Source organism: Tauraco erythrolophus, chromosome 4 (genome assembly GCF_009769465.1).
Source record: "Tauraco erythrolophus isolate bTauEry1 chromosome 4, bTauEry1.pri, whole genome shotgun sequence".
Classification (NCBI taxonomy): Eukaryota; Metazoa; Chordata; class Aves; order Musophagiformes; family Musophagidae; genus Tauraco; species Tauraco erythrolophus.
Window position 1 is genome coordinate 27,449,818 of NC_141468.1, and position 24,513 is coordinate 27,474,330.

The 24,513-nt window shown below is 40.6% G+C and overlaps 1 protein-coding gene across 1 annotated transcript in view; it reads right to left on the reverse strand.

Annotated features, from left to right (window-relative positions):
* Positions 1-24,513, reverse strand: part of CPED1 (cadherin like and PC-esterase domain containing 1) — a 161,292-nt gene that overhangs the window by 95,545 nt on the left and 41,234 nt on the right. Inside the window, exons 4-7 of the mRNA XM_086610494.1 lie at positions 22,762-22,868; positions 19,388-19,463; positions 6,724-6,880; positions 5,014-5,182 (exon numbers count right to left, since the gene is read on the reverse strand). Coding sequence (XP_086466620.1) covers positions 5,014-5,182; positions 6,724-6,880; positions 19,388-19,463; positions 22,762-22,868 — 509 coding nt within the window. The remainder of the gene's footprint in view (positions 1-5,013; positions 5,183-6,723; positions 6,881-19,387; positions 19,464-22,761; positions 22,869-24,513) is intronic.

The window sequence follows — 24,513 nt, forward strand, 5'->3', positions numbered from 1 at the left end:
GAAAGATGAGAAGAAGAATCAGGATAACGGGAGGCAGGTCTGGGAAAGCTGGGAACCCCAGAGGGTCATGCTTACAGATCTGGCTAGATTCAACAGTCAAAGTGAGAGGATCTGTGATCCAGGAGAAAGGCCGATATAAGGACCTGTATAGTAAAGGCTTACTTATGACATATCCACATATTATAAAAAATAATCTGTCTAGGGCTCTTACTAGCTAAACTGGTATGTTCATAATGAGAAGAGCAGAAAAAAACTCCAGGAAGAATTTTAACTTTATTTGTTCACTGCATAACAGATTGGCACAAACATAGGGAAGGTAGAAAAGGAAAGATTGCTCATTCTTTCTCTGAAGACAAGAATAAGGGGTACAAAATTAAGTAATCAAGTAGAAATGTTAAACAAATATCGTTTCTTAAGCAACACATACATAATCTGTAGAGTCTCATTGCTACAAGATGTTGGGAAGACCAAAAGCATCAACGAATGAAAAAATCTAGTAGATAATTGCCTGGCATAAAAGTCCATTAGAGCTTACTGGACATAAAGATGTACATTTCACTTCCAATTTTGTGTGTCTTACCTTGCAGGCTACCAGAAATAGCTATAGTCTGTCTAAGGATGAGTACCACTTTGTTTTGTCCTGTTACACAGTTTCATGGTGCCTTCTTGCTTGGTTCTTGCCAGAAACTGAATGTCAGACCAAGCATGTCTTTGATCTCCCCCAGTCCAGACAAGCTTTCGTTCTTGTATCAGTGAAAAGAGAAATTATAGGGCTCTAGACATTTTGAGGATAGAAAACAGAGATGGCATTTATGTTATGCTCAGTATCCCAGGAAGGAGAGTGTTAGACCATTTGATTCTCTACACAGGCTACTTGCAAGAACAGTGAAATGCATATGCTAAGTTCTTACAGAACCTACTGAACAAATTTAATTTTAGTCCCAAATAACCCTGCAATCTAATTGATTAAGAGCTGATAGTAATTTTCGTTTGTATTTGCTTCTGCTAAGTGACAGGGCAGAAAATATGGAATTCAAAAACTGAAAAAAGGAAAAAAATTCTGAGCCTTTCTGCCGTTTCTAAGCATTTTGCTCTTTAGCTGCATGTATGTCGGCATTCCAGCTCACATTAAATTGCTGTGGCTATTACTTGCGGTAGTATCAAAACCGGCCGCTTGAGGGCAATACTGCAACCTAATTGTCACACTGTTGGGCTCTAAGCCAGACCTGCACGTCATACTAAAAGATGTTATTTCCTGGGTAGGTGACGGTCCAGCTTTATTTGCGTATATGGTAAGTAGGAAAAAAATCTTTCTTTTACTCGAGTTTCCAGACGCTTAATGCACAGAGAGAGAATTTCAGCGACAGAGTGACTTATACCACAGTAAGCTTAAGAGCAAACTGCTTTAATAAATTATGTTTACTTCACTGCACAACTGGAAAATTACTTCAGAGCGTAGTTTAAGCTGAGGGTATTGAGGGTTGTGCAAGAGCACCAGCCGAGGAATTCAAATCCAGGAGGCACCTGACTGTCTGTGTTGGAGGAGCAAAGGGACGGTGAGCCAGAGCAAGGGCTGTGCAAAGCTGCGTCTACAAAAGCGCATCCCTTTGTTAAGGACTGGGAGCAGGTTGGGAAAGGTTAATGGCTGGGCAAAGGAAGCACTTCACAGCGTGTTAAACCTTGGGAAAATTAATCGTAAATGACTGTTTTGCTTCAATACAATGGAAAATCATTCGGGGGTCAGCCTTCTGCTCAACACACAGGCATAATGTCGATTAATATGAAGGGAATTATTGCACACATTGACAGAGACCCAGCCCTTAATTGGTACCATATGCAAAGTAAAAAGCTTCTATTTTGTTATTAATTTTTCAACGCACAGATGGTCTAAATAACAGGTTTCCAAATTTCCTCAAGGAAATAAGGTCATTACGCAAGTCTCATACCAAAACATTAGTGTGGCAGAAAGCCATTCTCTCCCCTGCATTTCCTGCATCTTTGCAACCAGGGCCCAAAACTGGGGTCATGCTTTTGCCGCCCCTTGACGACATACAAAATCCTCATGCCAGCTCAGGATTTAGCTTCCTTTGCTTTCTGAGCTGAGATATTAAAATATGTATAATCCAGAGAAAACCTGGCAGCTGGTGAGCAAAACACACTTGAACTCTTCCTGAACTGCCATTTGGCCAATGCTTATTCAAAAAGTCATTCCGAAGCCTTGCCACTATGATTAGGATAAGTAAATGCAAGTTGTAAAAGTAGTTTAAAATAGTTTACTAACAAAGAAGCAGTGAAGAACGCAGTATTATTTAATTAATTAAAATTCTGGTTGTTCTTTATGCACTTTGTCATAAACATTTGATATCATCTGGTTCCCCATCTCCGGTCTTTTTTAAAAAATCTCTCCTTCATGTATACTACATTCTGGTTACTTGTCTGAACCATAAAGTGGTGTTGTACATAGGGGATCTAATTTTAAACTTCACATACTCAGTTTGTGATATTAAGGTTGTAAAACTTTACTAATAGAATAGATGTAAACTTTCCACAATTGTGGATCATTTTTTCATCAACAATAGTTTAATTACACTGGTATGAGAAAATTTGCTGACCAGAGGCCTGTGTACACTTAGGAGGTCTCTAAATTATTGTGCAACATTACTGAAAGCAGCACATCTATGATGGTAACACAGCAGATTAAAATTATTCTCAACTGTTCATTTAAAAAAAAAAAATAATTCAGTCAGCTGCTCTTGGAGAAAAACACATTAAACACTAGCAAATTTTCCCAGAGCAAAGTCTCCTCTGCAGTAATGTTGAGTTGCCATTGACACCGATGGGTATTCTGTTAATCAGGGAGAGAACAGGTCTCAGAGCTCCTTTCTGTCTTTACTGACTATTGACAGGTTGGACCTTCACAACGTAACAAACAATTTTCCATCGTACACAATACAGTTGGCAGAAACTGCAAGCTTGGGAACTTTCTGGACCAGGCTCCTTGGCTGGTACAAATATGTGTAGCTCCACTGGCTAGTTTGGGAGAGGAGATCACTCTGCTGGCATTGTACATCCCACTGGCAACAAGGGACATCTCCTTGATGTTTATGAGAAACTTGATGTAATCTCATCACAGATGATATCAACGATTGAATTCCAACCTTCTTCCAAGTATTGTCTTCTGACTGATGATCTCCTGCATAATGCCTCTGCATCAAGCACAGAAACCTCTCTATGATTGTCCCAGTAGTGCTGTCTTGCCACTCCATGGATTCTCAGTGTCTCACTTCTCCTGGAGACTCCCTGACTCCTCCCAGGTTCTTTATAGGGCACACTGTTTATGATGAGAGACAGTCTTATACACCCCACTTTCTATCATTTTGTTAATTTGCATTTCAATCTATACATCATTATAAATATGCTTTCTGTGGTGCCTATTTTTTGTTTATTTCTTGCCATTTTGACAAGTCTTCCTAAAGCTGTGGAATATATAACACCACAGCAGCAGTAACCAGATTTGAACTACCGTAGATGTGCTGCTACTTCTATCCGTCATTTTTATTGCATCTTCAGCTGCCAAAATGTTCTGTAAATGGTGGCTGGCATTCCGTTCAGCAGACTTCCCTCAGTCAGAATTATTTTACAGAGCCATATCACAATTACTAATGGCTACTAAACTTTAAAGTAGTCCCTACATCAGCTGTGATAGTGATGCTGCTGGACATCGTGCTATTTTAATAAACATAAACCAAAACTGAACCCCAAGGTTTGAAAGTGAGTGACCATTAGTCTTTCTAAATGTAAATAGAGGAAAAGAGATGGCAAAATAATATATTTCTGTGGGTTTCCATAGCTTTCCAGAGGAGAAAGAAAGAGAAGGAGGTTGTTCTCACCTAATTTTGGCAATCTAGAATTTGGCATGTTCTCTAAGAATGTCATAGTCCATGGAAGCAAGCAGACACTTTTAGCAGGAAACTCATCTCATTCCAAAATTAGTGTCTAAATTGGGTGGGATGATCTGTTTTCCTGAGATGTCTGTTTCTTCAATAACTAGAATTAGATAATGAGCTTAGACAGGACACTTAACTTTGAGAGAGCTAAAATTGTAGAACATACCAAATGGCCGGCATCATCAAGAGTCCTGACGGTGGTGCCACAACACTCAGACTGATCCAAAGCCGAGACCTGCTCCTACCCCAAGAGGGTTACGTGGGTGAAGTGCACCCATCCTCAGATGACTGCTGCAGGAATTGAGCTATGTAACCACAAGAAAGCACTCCTACTTTGTGACTTTATTCCTTCAAAAGGAAAGGAGCAGCTGCAGAACTGTAGTTCCTTCACGAAGAGCTGCTTTGTTGCAAGAGCAGTTCCTTGCTGAAGGAACAAAGGAGTGGGAAGGCACGCTTGGAAATCCATAAGACTGAGCACACTAGATGTGGAGACAGAGGGGTCTCTCCAGGCACTTGGAGATGTCCAGAGTTAATCCAACTAAGGCACATGTGAAACATCCTTCTTCATAAAACCAAGAGACCATGGGCGGCCTGCCCTCTCCATGGTATACTTCCTTTCCCTTGTTTAGAAGTGCCCCAACCCTCCTCCATTCTGTTTTACTGCACCTAAAAAAGAAATCTAAACAAACTACTTTAAATATTTACTTTCCTCTTTTACAACACTGTCAATATCCAAGCAAAAGATGTTACTGCATAACAGCACCCCCATTGCTGGGCTTTAGCGAAAAACTTGCAACTGCTGCCAAATGTCACCAATAAAAATGGGCTCTGAAGTGAGCAAATCTCAGAGCCTTTCACACATCCCCTGCACATGGCAACTCTTCCCTCCTTCATAAATTGAACCCCACTCATTCTGAGAAACAAAAGCTGTGCATTAGGAGAATATTCATGTGTCAGCTAGAGGCTGCAAATAAAGAAGAGGTTAAAGAGAAGGAAGATGTGGTGTGCTTTTCTGACTCTGTACTTTGCCTGAAAGAGGGAAAAATTAGGAAATTAAGTGTTTTACCTTTACAGAAAAGTGCTTCTTTTTGGGTGGATGCCAGACAGTGGCAGTTGAATGAATAAATGCCCGCAGAGGTGTTAAGGATGTCACAAGCACATAGGCTTTGATGATGACAGAAAAATCTTGAGCTTTAAGGATATCCTTGTGGTCTGGTGAAGCTGATATTTGATTCCTGGAAAGCAGTAAGAATACATACCATTAATGAAGTGCTTTTGCAAACAACGAAAATGAGCTCTAAGAAAATAGTGAAACAGTGAAATTACTGGAAATAGGAAATCAGCCTTTTCTTCACTGAGTTAAACACTATAGATGAAACCAAGCAGGCTGGAACAAAGCTTAATATCAAGTCTTTTTATTGCTTTCAGTATTTTAAAATCTTAAATAGAAATAGAAAGTATCTGTTAGGAGGGAGTTATGTTGGAGAGTACATACAGGTAAATGCATTGTGGGCAAGTTGTAATTGTTGCAAACCCAGGACATTCAGAGTGAGGGTAGAAACATTAGAGAAATCCAAGCAGCTTAAATAGCAGAAGTGCATAGTCAAGGTACCCAAATTTAACACTGATTTGTAGTGAATTCAGAAAAAAAATAAACAAAAAAACCCAACAAAAACCAACAAACTATGGAAAAGACTGCACTATTGTTAGCGCTTTCTTCAACAAAATATAGGGACACAAACATATGGTACTGCTTGCTTTCCTTAATGAAAGCCATGAACTATTGATTCCAAACACTATGAGTGACTGTGACACCTAGAAATAACCCATAATAAATCAGATAAACATAAAATAATTATGCAAGCTAACTTTGTCTAGGAAGTGCCGTGGCTTTCTAGATATCGGCCTACAGCTCCCATAGTCCACACAAAAAGAATCAACCATAGAAACAGGACAGAAAAAAACCACAAAGCCAAGGGAAAAAAATCTACTATTTAAAAGCTCATTACTTGGGGAAATCTGAGCTACACTTGGGCATATTCACAAATGTTGTTATTATTCTGCCTGTTAAAATCTCTGAGTACCAGTCTACCTCATAGCAAATGCAATAAGTAGATGACTATACAAATTATGGGTCTCAAAGACAGATTCCTGGTAAAAGACACAGGGCTCCCCTCCCATTTCTGTGTAATCTCTGGCAATATGTGGCCTTTCCAGACCTCAATTTTGCTATCTGTTAAGGGAGTCTAATAATATTTATCTTAAAGAGACCTTTCTCTCCCCCTGCAGAATAGTAGGGCCTCAGAGCATAAAATTTTTTAGATACCGTAATATAGGAAAAACAACTTGGACAGACGGTTTTCAAGTACTTCTTAGTTCTTCTCTTAAGGGAGGGTCTCTGTGCAAACCACTACCTATGTGTGTCTGTAGTAGAGGCAAGGCAGGGATGTGAGCAGGAAATAGCCCAGCCACTATGAGACCTAAACATTCAGGGGTGTCTCTGGGTCTGTATTTATCTCTCAGGGTGTCTCTGGGTCTATATTTATCTGTCTAGGTGTCTCAGTACCCTCAACATAAAGGCTTAGCTGCTCACACATAAAACACGTTCAAGCTTGGCTTGTACAGAAACAAGCACTATGCAGGTATGAGAGATGCAATACATCCAAGCGCTCCATCTGCTGCATTCTCCTCTCCTGCTACGTTCTGCGTCCCTGACCCCCAACTAAAAGTATGATGAAGCACTCGCAGTTTCCAAGGTGGGGTATCATCGGCTTACAGCTGTGCGCTCGTGCTCTGCTTCCACCAGTACCGCAGATGGGCAGGACGTGTCTTGTCAGTGTTTTCACCACCCTGGGACACGTTGCTTGCAGCACTGGCCCTTGACAACCCACGCTGGCTGGAGCACTCTGGAGTGATGACTGGGAGCTGCAGGTCTGAAAAAGTACCAAGGGGGTGAGAAAGAATGTCAGCAGAGCATTGAAAGTGGTGGTCAGCTCCTGCTGTTAAGGATAAAAGGGGTAAAACATAGTAGGTAAAGAGGAGCTACCAGTATCAGCCGAAAATGTAAAATAACAAATGCTGAGACTATAATCCTTTTTGGATCTGCTAGCAGAGAGCTTTACACCCACCAAGCACCCCCTTCCAGCTGCAAGCTCAGAGGCTTAGCTGCAACTCACACTTCATAGATGAGTGCATGAGTGCTGCATACAAAAAGCACCCCCTTCCCCCTTCTTCTAAACAGAAATCTTTTGTTTCTAAATATAAAATACCAAAACTTGGTTTCTCATGTAGCCCTAATTACAATTAATGGAGATAAGAAATTTATTTGACTAAGAACAAAAGGACTTTGCCACTGTAATCACACAGAAAGCTCAGTAAATAACCACATATCCTTGTTTCTAGGTTCACGCTTCAAGGCTATGTTCTGTAGTTAGTGAAATCTATGGGAGGCTTAGTTCTGCCACAGAACGCAGTGGGAGCAGGACTGATGTACCAGAGTCCTCAAGATTACTGAGGCATGTGACTATTAGTAGTAATCAAAATATTATGATGTGAGATCAATCAGCGGGTGGTCTGTATTTTCTGCTTTTACTGTGCCAATAAAAAGGCCCAGAGCCCTTAACATTATGTCATTATTTCATGTAGGGTGGTTTTCATTAACTCTAACACACCTCACATTTCAAGTTCTTAAGTAATAGTCAGGGAAAAGTCAAGCTATTCACGTTATTCCCAAACCTTATTACTTATCTTTTTAATGACATGCTGCATCGTGCTAATGTTATGAATTTATTTGTATAGGTTCTCTTTTAATGCATGCACTTTCCACTTTGGTGCACGAACTGAAAAATAAAACCAAAGTTGTATTTCTGGTGATGAGCTGTGAGCAGCCACTCAAGGAAAAGAACTATTCGTTTTCATACAGATCCTGTTAAAGTGACATTCTGATTGTCTACGTTTATCAGCTGCTCATCAGATCAGCTCAGTTCAGCCTTCCAAGCTCAACTAGGATCTTAAATTAATCTGGTCCTTTGCCTTACATGCACCATTTAGCAGGATTAAAGGCTTTTCTAATAAAAAACAGCACCTCGTGTTCAGATTATGCTCTTATTGGCATCTTTGTGTTGTGTTACGCGTTGTAACTGATTTGGACTTTGTAGGTGACTACCTGTTTGCTGGTGGTACAGAGACAAACCAGACTACTCTCTGCCTGCTTGGCTGTGCCGTGATAACAGGAACAAGCCAGTAAACTCCCATTTACTTAGCAGACTTGCTTCTGAATGTGCACAAGGAGCATAAATCAAGTGCTATTTTTTCCATATCCGCCCTGTAAAGACACAACAGCATTTCACTATGGCTGTTTCCACTCTGTAAAGAGACAATGGCGTTCCACCACGGCAATTTGTAATGGTCCCACGCAAACTACTTCTATGCATTGTTGCAGTTACCTAACTGAAGTGCCTATAGTAGCAAAACAGTATTCTTGGGCTTTGTATTTAGTCAATGGAGAGAGAGACACCAGTCCTTGGGGTACTAAGAGAAATACTGGTTCTGAACTGCTCTCTGAAGGGGTCTGGTTTTTCACTGACTATGCAAGAAAACCAGGCTACTTACTTGCAGTTGCAAATAGTTCCCTGAGTGTAAAGTGTGATCACACAGCTTTAATGTTCAGGCAAAATCAGAATTATTAAAACACACAAAGGCCCTCCATAGCGCACAGATTACTTCAGAAATTTTTCTGATTTATTCTCACATCGGTAAAAAGGCAAGACACAGCCCTGTGCTGTTGCAACTACCTATGGAGTTCTACCTATGGAGTTATGGAGCCAAGCCCTGTTCCCCGTACCTTGGTACTGTAGCACATCCATTAGGAACAGCCCAGCACTGTCAGACTCTGGAGCTCAAATTTCATGGCCTAGGTCTTTGAACAGCAAGATACTGATCTGTTGACCATGGGTGGGATCAAAGACCCACAAAACCCAATGAAGCAATCCAAGCTACCCCCGTGCCAATGTTGCCTAGGGAGGCAGACGGGAGAGAGACAGGTTGTCCTACCTTGATGGCTGCAGCACACAGCTGAAAAGAGGCAGAACTGTGCTTTCAGAACAAGCTTCTTATAATATATACACGTTTACATTAGGTCATAGCTATGTGATGACATTAACAGAAACATGCAAAGGACAAGAATGTCAGCTCTTCTCAGCTGATCATCTGAAAGCCAAATTATGTCAAAGGTGCACATTTTTCAGCAATTGCTTATGTTAAAATGTCCATAATGTTGAGAAAAGGCAAATGCACAAAACGTAATTTTCTTTTTTAAAAGAAAGCAAATATGTCACTGAAAATAAGAACAGGGCAGCAGAGAAGAACTGTTCATCTCATTACTCAGGAGAAAGTAAAGTGTCTTTTCCTTTTTAAAATATGTTTTTAATTGTGTTGCTAAGGCAATGTGGTATTAACTCACAAGACAAGAGTTTGAAAAGTATGAGATGAGGATTGTACCTATATTTATCCCTCTTAAATGACAGTTTTAGCTGTTTTATGCAAATAGTAAAGATTACTTTGACATTAGTTCATTTCTCACTACCCAGTGGACCATTTACTGGAGCTGGATATAATTAAAAAAAAAAAAAAAAAGATAAGGACAGATAGAAAACAGAAGTGTCCTGAAATTCTCAAACTACTGGGTAGAAGATTCTTATTATTGCCCTAAGTCATTGCAGAATGACTCAACTTAAAAAAAAAAAAAAAAAAAAAAAAAAGGAAACCTGCCATCTCTTAAAGAAGAGAAGGTTAAACAAATTCAGAGTGTTGGTGATTAACATTGAGAACAAAAAAAGGGGCAATGCTCATAAGTTGTTCTTCATGCTATACAGCATCCTGATTGTATGGTGCCCTACACAGCTCTGTTGGTTTGTGTTGGCATCCCGCTGGGAGAGAGCCCATCATAAGGTGGCTGGAAGAAGGAGAAAGGGGAGTGAGACTGTCACCAGGTACTTACTCCTTTGAGATGGCACACAGCTTGTACACCATCAGGCAGAGGGAGTGACAGACTCTCACTTTGGTAAATCTACTCTCAGTAATCAATGAACGCAATTATCATAATAATAAAGATACGTCAGTAGCATTGAACTGCAACACACTCAGCTGCATCAGTTCTCATGGCAACTCTTCACCTGCTCTTGCACTCAAAAGCAGTAACAGTGTTTATTAGAGTTGTAAATTTGTTAATCAACATGATCATCAATGAAAATTAGCCTGCAGTGCCTTTACTGTTTGCAGTAATTGCCATGTTTTTCCATCTTGAAATTACTCTACAAGCTGTTGTTAATTAACCAGTCCTTTTGAAGTATGTAAATAACAGCAACATTTTATAATAGAAGAGGTGAGGCAGGCTCAGTAGTTGATATGTGTCAGGCAGCTTGGGAAACCAAGTTAGAAAGAGTCCCAGCATCCTAATGTCATGTCCAGATTATATCCCCTCTTTCAAAAATCCAAATCTTAATATCAGTAATTTTTGTAGCAGACTTGAAAGATCAAAAGAAAAAAAAAGACATAAACTAGAAAGTAACATTTTCCCTTTTAAGTGGCTATGCAGTAATTGAAAGGCTACACAAACTGCTATTTTTCCCCATGAGCAGCTGCAGGCTTTGCCACAAGCACCTTTTACTGCTGCCGTTTGTGATGATCCAGTGTAAAGCAAAGGACCTAAGGCCAGATACCTGCTTTCACTTAAAAAAAAATTGCTTCATTTCCTTTAAATTCTGGCTTGAAGAAGGTTTCTTATGCTAACATCTCTGAAATGGTACAGTTGAAAACTCCGACAAGCAGCAGCACCTTACCTCTGCCTAGGGTGTTCTCAACAATGCCATTTTGATGGGTGAGGAAGCCACTACAAGCTCTCAGCTGAATTCACACATTAGCCCTCTCACCACAGCAATGGGTAAAACATAGATTTGAGACATAGGAACAGCTGGGGGGCATATGCGAAAGGCAGGTATAAGATCCACCAAAGCAAGTCAGCACCTCTAAATCAAAAAAATTAAACACCTCTTTGTCACATGAACTGGTGGTGGTAGATATTGTTCTGTCAACTGCAATCTCTCAAAGTACCACCAAGTCAAACAGATCAGTTGACAGCAACAACTGATATCTAACGCAGCAGCTACACCGACATCTAATGAGGCCTTTGAAGTATTTTACACAGCTATGACTTCTTGCTCCCTCTCCCCTCATCTCCGGCTCCCAAGTTATTTACTGGTCTTTGGCTCAGAGTTCTGAAGTGTAACATGAGATCCAACCCATACAGAATAAAGAATAGCTGATTTAAGAGTTACAACATGTGGCTGAGCAAAAGGTTTACCGAGAGCTAGAAGTACATTTGGGCAAATTAAGACTTCCTGGAGCAGAGCCAGGTCAGCGTTTACTTGGCTGCGGCCACGTGGGCTGGTGGTAAATGGAACACTTGGGTTAACATGGACATCTGGTGATCTCCAAAGGGAATGAATTCAGCAGAAGACTCTACTGGTTGAACTAAGTGAGTAACACTCAATTGAAAGAAAAAGGAAACAAGATGAATGAGAATGTGTCCTCTTCTTCATCCTTCCTTTTATATTAGCCTTTGTTGTTACAAAGAGGGCTACGATATGGTTTTGTTTGTTTAATTTTTTTACTTTGTTCAAGATCAAATAGGCTATATTTTACACACTTCAAACATACAGCAAGGAACTATTAAGGCTATTGTGTGTGAGAAAAAGGTCATTTTCTTTCTAAAGTGCCGATCAACTGTCAGATCTGTTTGAGACATTTCAAGAGTGATTGAGTCACTTTGGGAGCTCCTGCTTGTTTACTGAAGCACAAGGCTAGAGAGGGATGAAACAGCAAGTAAGGTGCTGTTCTTTGTCCTGAGCCCAGCACGTTGATCATTTCTTTCATAAAGGGCATTGTAAGCTCAGTACATATGTACTTGCAGAGTCTTCATCCAATTGCTTTTCTTTTTAGCAGGAAAAACATCACTTTAGATATATGAAAGTACATTAATCCTGAAAGTATACAGGAGACTTTCCATCTGCATAGAAGCCTCTGAACTTCTTCCTAGATTTTCATGGTGGTAGTCCATCTCTAGCAAGAGCCTGAATTCTCTCACACAGGAAAAAAAGAGACTGATAGTCACCTCCCATAGTTTCTCAGCAGTTTCTGTAGCACAATATTCATGAAGGACTGATAACAGGTCCTCTCTGCCTTCCTTGCAGGCTTGCTCTCTGGTAGAGCATCTCAGTGAGTTGGAAGAACTTGAATTCTTCTGTTGAAGAACAGAATTGCATCCTGTGCTGGGGTCATCCATCTGCCTGACTGGTGTGGGATGCTGAAGCACAAAGAGCTTATTTCTGATACAGCCTGGGCAAGCTGCATTGCTACAACCTGGTCCTCTTCTGGTATTTACAACTGGGCAATTTGCCAGTCTTTGTAAGTTGGAAAGGTGTGTTAAACAGCTGCAAAGATCGCTTCACATCAGGAGATGCTTAAAAAGCTTTCATAGAGCCTTAGGCAGACTTCCCAGCACCTCCAGGACTGGGCAATTTTGGTAAAAATAAAGCCAATCCAGTACCTTTTGCTCAGTCATGTATAGCAACCTGCTCTGAGCTGCATCACCATGAAAGTAATGAGGATTAAAAGTGCATTTTTTTCATTTTTCAGTGTTGATTTTGGAGGATGGATGATTTCAGTTGAACTACTGCCACTACATGCCTTGAGGTCATTGCAGGCTTGTCACAGAAAGCAGACCTATTCCATTTAATTGCCTCCTGTTATCCATTTGACCTATGAGATGAAAAGATTCTGAAACAAAGATTAGTACTCTCCTATGGCTTACACATTATGCCTTGAGGTTGCTAAAGAAAGACAGAGAACCTTTAACACTCAGTTTTATACCCTATGCATTTAGAAAAGGGTGGCTGTGAAACTCAAAGCAGATGCAGAGTATTTGAAGGAAGCTAGGAAGACTAGGGGCAATCCTGGCCCCCAGTGAAGTCCAGCCAAAATTTCCATTGATTTCACAGGGATACGATTTCTTGCTTGATGCTTAACACTCCTGTGATGGTTTTGACATGTGTTATAAGCTTCATTTGCAATGTGCTCATTGCTGCAAGTTCAATATCCCACCCACTACTGACTATTGATCTAGTTGTCCTTAAAAGGTTTTCATTTTCAAACACTGCAGTGATCCCTCCCTCTGTAATACAGTTAGCCTCAAAGCAACCCACCTTGAATATTGAGAATGGAGAGACTTCAAATTATCAGTCATTTCTGGAAATTCAAACTGACTATGTTTAGTATAGGAAAAGAGTTTGTAGTAAAGCAGATATAAAAAGAAACAAATTTAAACTGTGGGTTGGAATGCACTGAGATCATGCTAAAAAGCACCTGTGATGTTTCAGAGTTATAAAGACAAAATGATGACAGTACATCATTTTGAAATGTATGTGTTGATTATTTTCCCCTTTAAAAACATCAGCAAATACAGCTTCAGTTTAGATTAATCATTTACTATGTTTTTTGCTTCTCTGTTTTGGCAGATGCATGGAAAACAGTATTTATTAATTACAATGTTGCTTCTTCATTCCTAAAGCATCTTCACAGTTAAGAGAGAGGTGGTTTTTTTTTTTCCAGTATTTTCCAAAAGGGTTGCTTCTTTTGTGTGTACCCTTCATACCAGGATTTAAATTTACAGATAAGCTATACAGCTCTGGAAAAAGCAACTTAGTCAAAATGCTGGCTGACTGTTACATGATTAGAGCCACAGCTACAATTCTATACTAGTAACAAGGTAGAATATAGAATAGTATAAGCCAAGTAATTAAATTCATTTAGGTGCTTTATTTCCTTTCATATTTGTTGTTATTACAGAAGTATGTTTTTGTCCTAGGTGAAATCTGACCCTGTTGTAAAACAAAGAAAATCCCTCTCCAGGTAGTTTATAATCAAACTCAAAAGAATTAGATGCTGATTTTACTGGCCATTCTTGAGGCTCTTGGCAACTTCAGTAGCAGAAAGGTAATAGGCACGAAACTCATCACAACTGGTGTGCAGATGTTTATAAGGGCCAGCTGGCAAAAGAAGTGCATCCCCCCTACAAAAATCATGTTCCTGCCACAGAGATGTTGAATTACTACAACAGAAAACAAATTTAATCTATAATTTCTCTCTTACATCAGGCTTTGCTTCCTCCTGTCCCCTCATCACCCTTCCCACTGACTCCAGAGTGACCCAGGGAATTACACTGGGGACAGGCAGGGCAGATTTGCTAGGTGGGAGGAAAGGAAAGCTGGAGCAAGGTCGGTATCAGACAGTAAACATATCACATAGTGAGAGCACAGACACACAGCTGAACTATCTTGGCTCTCCCTCCCACTCAATTTCATTAGGATCATGCCTATCCCAAGACCTTCTGTGTCATTAGCACCGTTGGCCAGCCCCGCAGTTGGCCAAGTGAACATGCAAGGCTGGTAGATGCTCATAAGTCTCTTCACTAGAGACACTATTAAAAAGAATTGCAGAAGGGAAGCACACAGCAAAAGTATTACTTTAAAATAATTGCTGATCTGGATGGGTAGAGAAAACAGCTGTGTGGCACAAGCTAGGCCTTGGAAGTGACGGAGCAAGACAAACGCTCATGTGGAAAGACAGACTGGATTGTTTAGGGATTAGGAAAATCAGGAAGGCAACACTATAAACATTCCCACTACTTTATCAAGAAAAACCTGTTAAAGATAGTATTTGTTTTGCATACATTAGGATGCCTTTCCTGCGCCCTAAACTGAGGCTGGACAATTCTGCTCACGTTGTCAGCCTTAGTCCTCTCCATCTCGCAGCAGGGAGAAGTTCCAGGAGGCAGCCAAGCCCAGCTCTCAGCCCACTTGTGGTGAGACACTCAGTGTGAGCACCTAACATGTCTTTGCCAGTCATTCTCCAACATCAGAGAACTTCTAGTTTTGGGTTGTTTGTAGGAAGATTTCATTCACAGATCCCTGCAACAGCTGCAGCTTTTGCTGATCTGAGCAATAAATGCCAGGAGCCTTCCTTGGTCACTCAATAGCCGTGCCAGAACTCCTTCATGGCCCAAGTTCCATATAGCAAGCAGACTTCAGGCACCAGATTAAAAACTGGGCCAAATGTCCTGCAAAAGCAGGAGTGAAACCAATCTCAGAATGAGCAGCAAGCATTTATCAGTGTCTTCCATGTTGAATTTTAAGAATCATTTCCACTCTTATGCCTCATCACAAACCCACTGCCACATGGGCCCATCCTTCAGCAACTGCTTTCATCTCTTTCCTTTTCTTCTCAACCCAATTTATCCACACACATCACATACTTTTTGCCTTTTTTTTGCTCCTCTAAATTCTTCCTCCTGACTTTTCTGACTTGTTTTCTCTTCCCAGCTTCTCTCCTGTCTCCTAAAAAGGAGTCATCGCTGATGTGTACACAATTTTTTCCCCCCACACAGGTAGAACCAATCTGAATTTTCAGAGTGACAAAAAGATTTTTCCATCGAAGAGACAAAGCAAAGAAACAAGCACTGACCTGATATTTTCTACAACTCATTTTCTTTCCCATATTGAAACAACAGGGTTATGAGAAGGTGCATGCTCTCTTAAATACAGAACCTAGCAGCTTAAGAGTTGCACAACAACAAATATAATAGCATTTCTTTAAAAAATAACCTTTACCCTCGTACCCACTGCTGATCAATATCAACACTGTTGTACCCACAGTAAATCCAGTAATCCCATCCTCTCAGCCTACTGCCTGATATTTCTTTCTACGACTTAGTGTGTCTTTAATTAGATCACATAATTCTTAGAGCAGCAACTTTGTGTTTTCACTTTTACAGGAAATTGCTTGGCTCCTTGGGGGGCTGACTAAATGACAAACACAGTAATAACAAACCAACCGATCCTCTTCAACAGGAATTGCAGAGAAGCTCTGTTGACTCAAACACACAAGAGTGAAAGTACATGACTGATTTGAAAGGAAACAACCTCTTCTGTGGAGGAAATACTGATGAAAACCATTCTTTCCCTGAATAATTTTAAAATTGAGGATCAAACAAATCCTAATAATTGTCAGCTTTGCTGTTGTTGGGAAGAAAGGTCTGTCAGAGGATGCAAGCAGAAGAAAGAAGTGGAAAGAGCTGGCTTTACCATATGAATGGAAGGGGAGGAGAGGATCTGAAATCTTGGCTCTGGGTAGAAGTTTGCTTTAACTTAGGCCTTTTTGTCCTCTAAACCTCAAACCAAATGATTTACCCTTCTGATTCTAATTTCGCCTTCTATGGGTGAATTTCACTCACAGTAAATTAGATTTCACATATCCGGTGATACTGAACGAGATTCATCTCTAGATGAAGACACTTGAGGTCTGGTCTATACAAAGAGGACTCCCTGTGTGCCAGAGTCTAAGTTCCCATTCCAGTCAGTGGACATCAGTGTAGCCTGCACAGTCAGTGTAAAGCAGTTCAGGTAACCCTAAATTATGCTGGACCTAAATGTTCTTTTGGGCTTGCTTACTCTAAACTGTACTTCAGTTAATTTTGGGAGCTTATATACTGAGTGTTAAATTCAGGTGTCCACACATAGACATCTGTTGCCACCTAGGACACCATAGGATATCCCTCTGAGCCTCCAGCTGCTGGACCACAAAGACGTAGGTTCTGTGCCAAATCTGCCCATCCTACTGGGCGACCTGGGTTCCCCAGGGTGTCTCAAGTGGCATGAGACCCTGGTGTTGAAACAGCTCCCTCAGCCCCAAGGTCACATGCTGATGGCAGAGATACCTAGATTTAGAAGATTTTTTTTTTTAAATTTAAAACACTGCAGCTGATTATGGTTCAAAATCTTTTTTACTGGTAACCCAAAGGTGAGGGGCAGGCCTTTTTCTCTCTGACAGTGCTTCAGCAGACTGCTAGAATAATCCTCTGTTCCTGGGTGGGTAGGATTCTCCAAGCCATGCTGCTGGGCACACATACTGCCTTGATTTCAATAGGATTTCAGCACCAATCAGAAGGGCTCTTCTCTTTGCCAGGGAAGAAATAATAATGTAAGTATGTAGTAAGATGTTTACAAATGGCCCTTTTCTAAAGAGGAGAAAACACCGGACAGTTTAACAGACTGTATACACAAAGTGGCTTGTACCACAGTTTATGGACCTTGGTGAAAACGTGCGTATTTTAAGGGGAAAGCTCTGTGTGTGGTGAGTGCCTCTTGTGTTTGCGGTTTTGCGGTAGCAAAATAATAAAACTACTGCAATTGGCCTTTCTCCAAGTATCAAGAAAACCAATGTTTTCTAAAAGCAGTCTGTTTCAACATGAGTAGGAGCTACTCGTTCCTGTAATTCTTGAAATTTTTAGAAATCTGCTCAGGTTTGTCTGAAACTGGTACTATGTCAGAATACTTTCTAATTCACTTTCCAGTCCAAGGGAACCAAGGCACTAGGCATCACTGAAGACATACCTAAAACTCAGCCAAAACAGAATAAAGGACTCGCATGAGACCTGGATAGATGTTCCTTATACTGCATGTTCCTTATGATCAGTTTTGATCATTTAAACTTTAATTATATCAATTTAAACTGATCCTCAACATGCAGTTCTTTAAGGGAAACACTTCACATAGGTTTTATATATTGATTGAGCTTTAAAGGAAACATTACAAAAATCAAAAGGGAAAATATGGTGTGCTTAGGTTAGGAACTACTTAATTTCAACTTCAGTCAAGTATCCAAGTGTCAGGTATTTAATCTAAGCTACTTGTCTAGGCTCTGTTTACAGTCTGTGGTGAGAGGTAATTGTACCTGAAGTACCTGTAGAGGGTAATTCAACACATCTATTTTAAATACATAGTTTAGGCTAAAATGAAGTAGTGTTTGAAGGTTCCCTTCTTTCTCCACAGACTTAAGGGGAAGACTAGAACACTGGTGCAAAAGATACCTGACTTCTAAATGGTTAAATCAGATGTAATCTTTTCCTTATGTGCTAAATATAGCATATGTGTATAAGATGAAAAGAGAAGAGAGGAGAGGAGAGGAGAGGAGAGAAGGGGAGGGGAGGGGAGAGGAAAAATTAAAAGAATAGAATATTTGAATTGGAGACGACCTACAATGATTATCTAGTCCAACTGCCTGACCAATTTAGGGCTGACCAAAAGTTAAAACATGTTGTTAAGGACATTGTCCAAATGCCTCCTAAACACTGACAGGCTTGGGACATCTACCACCTTTCCAGGAAGCCTGTTCCAGTGTTTGACCACCCTCTCAGAAAAGAAATGCTTCCTAACATCCAGTCTGAATCTCCCCTGGTGCAGCTTTGAACCATTCCCACTTGTCCTGTCACTGGATACCAGGGAGAAGAGCTCAGCACCTCCCTCTCCACTTCTCCTCAGGAAGCTGTAGAGAGCAATGAGGCCATCCCTCAGCCTCCTTTTCTCCAAACTAAACAAGCCAAAAGGCCTTAGTTACTCCTCCTAGGACATTTCTTCCAGCCCTTCCACCAGCTTTGTTGCCCTCCTCTGGATGCATTCAAGGACTTTCACGTCCTTCTTAAACTGTAGGTCCCAGAACTGCAGACACTGCTCCAGGTGAGGCTGCACCAATGCTGGATACAGCAGGAAAAGACCAATCAATTTTGTAAATTTGACTGCAAACAAGGTTAAACACTAATGGAATAAATGTGGGGTTGGTTGTTACTGGATTACAAAAAAAAAAAAAAAAAAGACAGGATTTCTTATAAGCAAAGTTTATATAGTGAAGATAGAACATAAATTGATGCTGGATATTTAGTGGTGTAACTGAGATCAGAATGGATCCCTCTGTAGTTTAAGATACCTAATATATACACCAATATGGTGTACAACATTTTTTTCTAGTTTCTATTCAAAGCTGAGTTTCACCCATAGTAAATTAGAATTCTCTGGCAACTGGCCCATAACCTTTAAACTTTTCTGGCTGATCATCGTAATACACAAGGCTTTTTATCAGTAAACTATGTCTGGATGGGAACCAAACTCCGACTCCTACTCCTTCTCCATGCCACAACATTTTTGTAAAGCTGAACAAACATATTACACCGAACCCAGGGCTTTGAAGTGTAAACACTAGTATACTATATTAACACAAAACAGTCCAAAAATAAGACACTTATAGCCAAATTATTTCTGCAATATGCAATGGCTAAACAACACGATATCTTTTCCTGAAAAGATACTGCATAACTGTAATTTGTATTTAAGTGGTGTCTGAAATGGATTATTGTTCTTTTCCATTTTTTCCCCCTCTGTATTCATGACTAAAACTAAAATGGAACTGTAAACCTGACAGTCTCATTTCAGAGACTTCCTGTGACAACTATTAAGAACATCATCACAAATGTTGATTTGAAGAAATTAGGTTACCTGAAAAGGCTTTTGTTATCTGACATAATCCCTCTTTTCTGCAAAGGAAATGCTGGATTTCTGGAAGTAGGTTTACCTGTATGTAAAAAGAGAAGCTTTAATGACTTCATTCAGAAAAGTCTTCTTTTTCCTGGAGCCTTCAGTGAGTTTGTGTTTAATTTATCAGAGACACCTCATGTACAAAGCTCCTGTCAGTGTCAGAAGGGAATTGCAACTTTGCCATTCCTGCAATGTGAGATAACGAAGTTAAAGTACAGGGTCTTCCTCCAGCCCATCATAAAACAAAATTTTAGACTTCTAGCTCTCCTCCTGCTGCTGAGTTTTCACCCCTTCCCTGGCCCTGCCTCTTTTTCAGTTTCTGCAGCTTCTCTGATCTCTGCCAGTTATCAATCCCTGTCTCTGCCTGCATGGAAATAGCCTGTGCCTCTTGAATTGCTGTGCTTGGGAACAGTGGTAAGCTAGTGTAGCTAAACCGCATCCAGGTTTTGCAACAAAGAACGGTGTTGCACTGGACATGCCAGCAGCGAGTAATGTTAGTCCAATATTTAAAGTTATCCGGAGATATGGGCCATCTGGTTTAAGTCCCTGCTGTGCTGCAGACTTCCTGAGGGAACTTGGACAAATCCTTTGATCACCTTATGTCTCAGTTATTCATGTGTGAAACTTCTGGACATTGCAGAGTGCTGTAAAGATTAATATGTTGCACAGTATCAAAGGCTCAGATATGATAATATGGATAAAATGAGCAAAAAGCAGTTTGCAGAAGCCTGGGGTGGTTTATGATCTGAAACCTGAATCCAAAGCATGTACACTTCTAGTAAACTGGAACTGCTATAAAAATTTCATTGGCTACACCTAGATAAGGCATCCTGTCCCAGTGTACACACTCTTAGCTCTGACTTCTGTGGACACAATAGAGATTTTTTGCGTTCTGATGGTCTTCAAACCTGAACTAAATACCTTCTAAAAGCAGCTCTATTTCTCCCAGTCCCTCAGGTCAGAGTTTATACTTTTAGGTCTTGCTATTATTGTCTGTGCCATTGTACTTGAAATATAAGCTTCATTCATAGTTTGGTCACGTTTTTTCAAACAAAGCTCTCAGTTTAAGTCACTTAGATATTTTCACCAACAGGTCAGGTGCTTATTTAGACATTTGCACATCTAAGTAACCTAAACTGTGCTCACAACACGCTCAAGTGAAAAAAAAAAGAAAACAACAATCCTGAAAATACCAAGAAATACTGGCACCACTGATGCTTTCGACTATGAGTAAGCAGATTGCAGTGCCAGAGCAAGGAACTCCCATGAAGGCCTTGGAGGAGGACACTGGTCTAGCTCAAACATTATCAATTGTAGGAGCACTGTCACTGTTTGAAAAGGTGTCAAAATTATGTTTGCAAAGCAGCAATTACATTAGATGAAAATCAGTAGTGAAATAAGATGTGAAGCCTAAATTATTCCGGCTAAATTAGGAAGACCCAGGGGACTACAAGCCAGTCAGTCTTACCTCTGTGCCCAGCACAATCATGGAGCAGATCCTTCTGGAAACCATGCTAAGGCACATGGAAAAAAAGGAGGTGATCGGTGACAGCCAAGATGGCTTTACTAAGGGCAAATCGTGTCTGACAAATTTGGTAGCCTTCTATGACAGGGTTACAGCGTTGGTGGATAAGGGAAGAACAACTGACATCGTCTACCCAGACTTGTGCAAAGCATTTGATACTGTCCCACATGACATCCTTGTCTCTAAATTGGAGAGACATGGATTTGACAAATGAACCACTCAGTGGATAAGGAATTCGCTGGATGGTCACACTCGAAGAGTTTTGGTCAATGGCCAAGTGTCGATGTCAAGTGGAAACTAGTGATGAGTGGTATTCCTCAAGGTTCGGTGTTGGTGCCAGAGCTGTTTAACAACTTTGTCAGCGACGGACAGTGGGATTGAGTGCACCCACAGTAAGTTTGCTGATGACACCAAGCTGTGTGGTGTGGTCAACATGCTGGAGGGAAGGGACGACATCCAGAGGGACCTTGACAGGCTGGAGAGGTGGGCCTGTGCAAACCTCATGAAGTTCAACAAGGCTAAGTGCAAGGTCCTGCACATGGATCAGTCTCAAGCACAAGTAGAGGCTGGGCACAGAATGGACTGAGAGCAGCCCTGAGGAGAAGGACTTGAGGGTGCTTTTGATGAGAAGCTCAACATGAGCCGGCAATGTACACTGGCAGCCCAGAAAGACAACCATATCCTGGGCTACATCCAAAGAAGCATAGCCAGCAGGTCAAGGGAGGTGACTCTGCCCCTCTACTCTGCTCTCATGAGACCCCACCCAGAGTACTGCATTCAGCTCTGAGGCCCACAACATAAGAAGGACATGGACCTGTTAGAGTGAGTCCAGAGGAGGGCCGTGAAGATGATCTGAGGTCTGGAGCACCTCTCCTATGAAGATAGGTTAAGAGAGTTGGAGTTATTCAGCCTGGAGAAGAGAAGGCTCTGGGGAGACATTCTAGCAGCCTTCCAGTACTTAAAGGGGGCCTACAAGAAAGTTGGAAAGGGACATTTTACAAGGGCATGTAGTGATAGGACAAAGGACAATGGCTTTAAACTGAAAGAGGGGAGATTTTAATTAGAGATAAGGAAGAAATTCTTTCATCTGAGGGTAGTGAAGCACTGGAACAAGTTGCCCAGAGAAGTTGTGTCTGCCCCATCCCTGGAAGTCTTTAAGGCCAGGCTGGATGAGGCTTTGAGCAACTTGATCTAGTGGAGAGTGTCCCTGCCCATGGCAGGGGGTTGGGACTAGGTGATCTTTAAGGTCCCTTCCAACCCTAACCATTCTATGATTCTTTGATTCTCTGATTCTATGAATCTATGACTTACGTTACCCTTATGCTATTTTTCTGAAATATTGCATGCTTTTGCTCGTTGTTTCTCCCCATGTCTAAATTCTCGTTTACAATGGTGTAAATTGTTTAAGTTTCCCTTGACTTCTGTAGATGCTTTTGCTGCCTGACATGCTGGTTGAGGGTGGCCAAGAATGCAGAAGTTCAAGCTAAAGAAGAGACAAGGAAAACTTGATGCTCAGTTGTAACAATTTTCAGTATTTACACTGAAATAATTGCCTCCAAAATAAAATACTATGTCCAAATGAGAAATTGCTTTTGATGACTGGCTGTGATATAAAGAGGAATGAAATATTAGTATCTGACAGGTATCCCTCAGTAGATAGAAAACTTGAAAAAACTTTTTTATATCTGTAAACTGTGCTGCTGCAGTATAAAATAAGCATCAGATACTTTTCTTTTTATGAGTGAGTACCGAAAATTTGGGCTAGCCCTGTCCTCTCATTCCCACAAAGGATAACACAGTAATCTCATACCTTCTGGAATAACTCTAGATGATGCAGGTCTTCTGTTTGGATGCATCCAGTACCATCATTGTTTCTCGAAGACAAGCAGATCAGAAGATCCCAAGGGCTTATACCACCTATCAGGAAAGAAAAGCAGCATATTGGGAAAGAAAACATCATGCAATTCCTATTTGAACAAAAAAATACTTAGAGCCAAATCCTGAGGAACAGCAAACTGTTGGAGCGCTAAGTACATGAACAGCTACAGGTGGAAGAAGAAAAAAAGACATATTCACTACCACAATTCAAGCTTGTGAACTATATTTAGGTATTTCACAGTTGGCACCTCCTGTTATACCTGCCTACTGATGTCCCATCCCCTGGTGTCTGACCTGTTTAGCTTTTTGAAATTAACAAGTTCAATAACATGATGCTGCTTTAATTTGTTCTTTTTTCTGAACTCCACATGCGCACTTATAACACACATCCACTATATACAGTGTGATCTTCTGAGATCTTTTATTAGGATGTAAATTTTACAGGAAGTAATACTGATCATGCTATTGCAAACAGCAGGAATTTCTAGCCTGAATTTTGGTGTAGCAGCTTCCTAAATATTAGATATCGGATTGGCAACATCTAGAACTGGCTTACAAGCGGGAGTTACATTGCACTGAGCAAGTCACTAGCTTCTAAGATAGCTCTGATGCTACTTTTCTGAGATGCAGCTGACCTGTGAGGCCATGGGCTTCTATCATCAGGAAACAAGCAACACCGGAGTCAGAGATGGCTGCTTGAAAAAGAGGCAAAACTAAATTGCACCAATTAAAACACCATTATGGATTAGAAGATACAAATAGGTCTTGGAGTTTGCCCATGCTGCAGTGTGTGAAGTGCTGTAGAAATGCAAGTGTAGCTTATAACGAGCTTGGTCAGCTCCCTGAAGTGGTTATTTGTTTTCTTCTGTATACAGCCTTCGTAATCCGAACTAGTTAGAGATGATGGCATCTCTCAAAGGATTAACAGAATCACTGCATCTGTTGAGGACACCATGAATATGTTCAATAAAGGGTAAACTATTTCAGTGACAGGATGACAATTAGAAATAAAGAACTTCCAAACAGAAAGGGCAGCCAGCAGAGCTGTACAGCAGCCAAGGCAGGGCAGAGCACTAGGCCAAGCTCTCTGCAGGACAGCTATTTCAGTGACTGGTTGGTTGTTTTTTTTCCCAAGGTTGGGAAGGTTACATACATTTTATTTCATTTTGTGCTATCCATTTGTGATACCTTCTTAATTTTATTAGATTATATCTTAAATTTGGTCCCACTGACAGCCCACAGAGATGTTTATTTTGGCTGAGTTCTCTTGCCAAAATGTAATTTTTTCCCATTCCAATCACAATTGCAAATGCCAAGCAGGGCGAAGATTTTGCTTAAGGAGATTTAACACTCAATTTACGTTAAGTACAGTAATGAACAGATTGTGCAGAATGGGTCCAAGACTATGAAAGTAACTATCAGCTTTTTAATGTTTATAAGCAGTATGATAAATCTGAAAAGTTGAATTTTCAGTTATGCTGCACCCGTTACTGTAAAGAATCCTTCAATTTCACAGTAAGAGAACCACTATTATGGTATCAAAATAATTAAGGCGTGTGAAATTTAGGCAAGACAGATTCACTACGTGCTCCTTTGTGAAAGAAACAAAAACCTTCAGATAGATAAAAATGGCATGGATAGCAAATAAATGAAACATTAAAAAAACGTACAAGCAAATACTTCA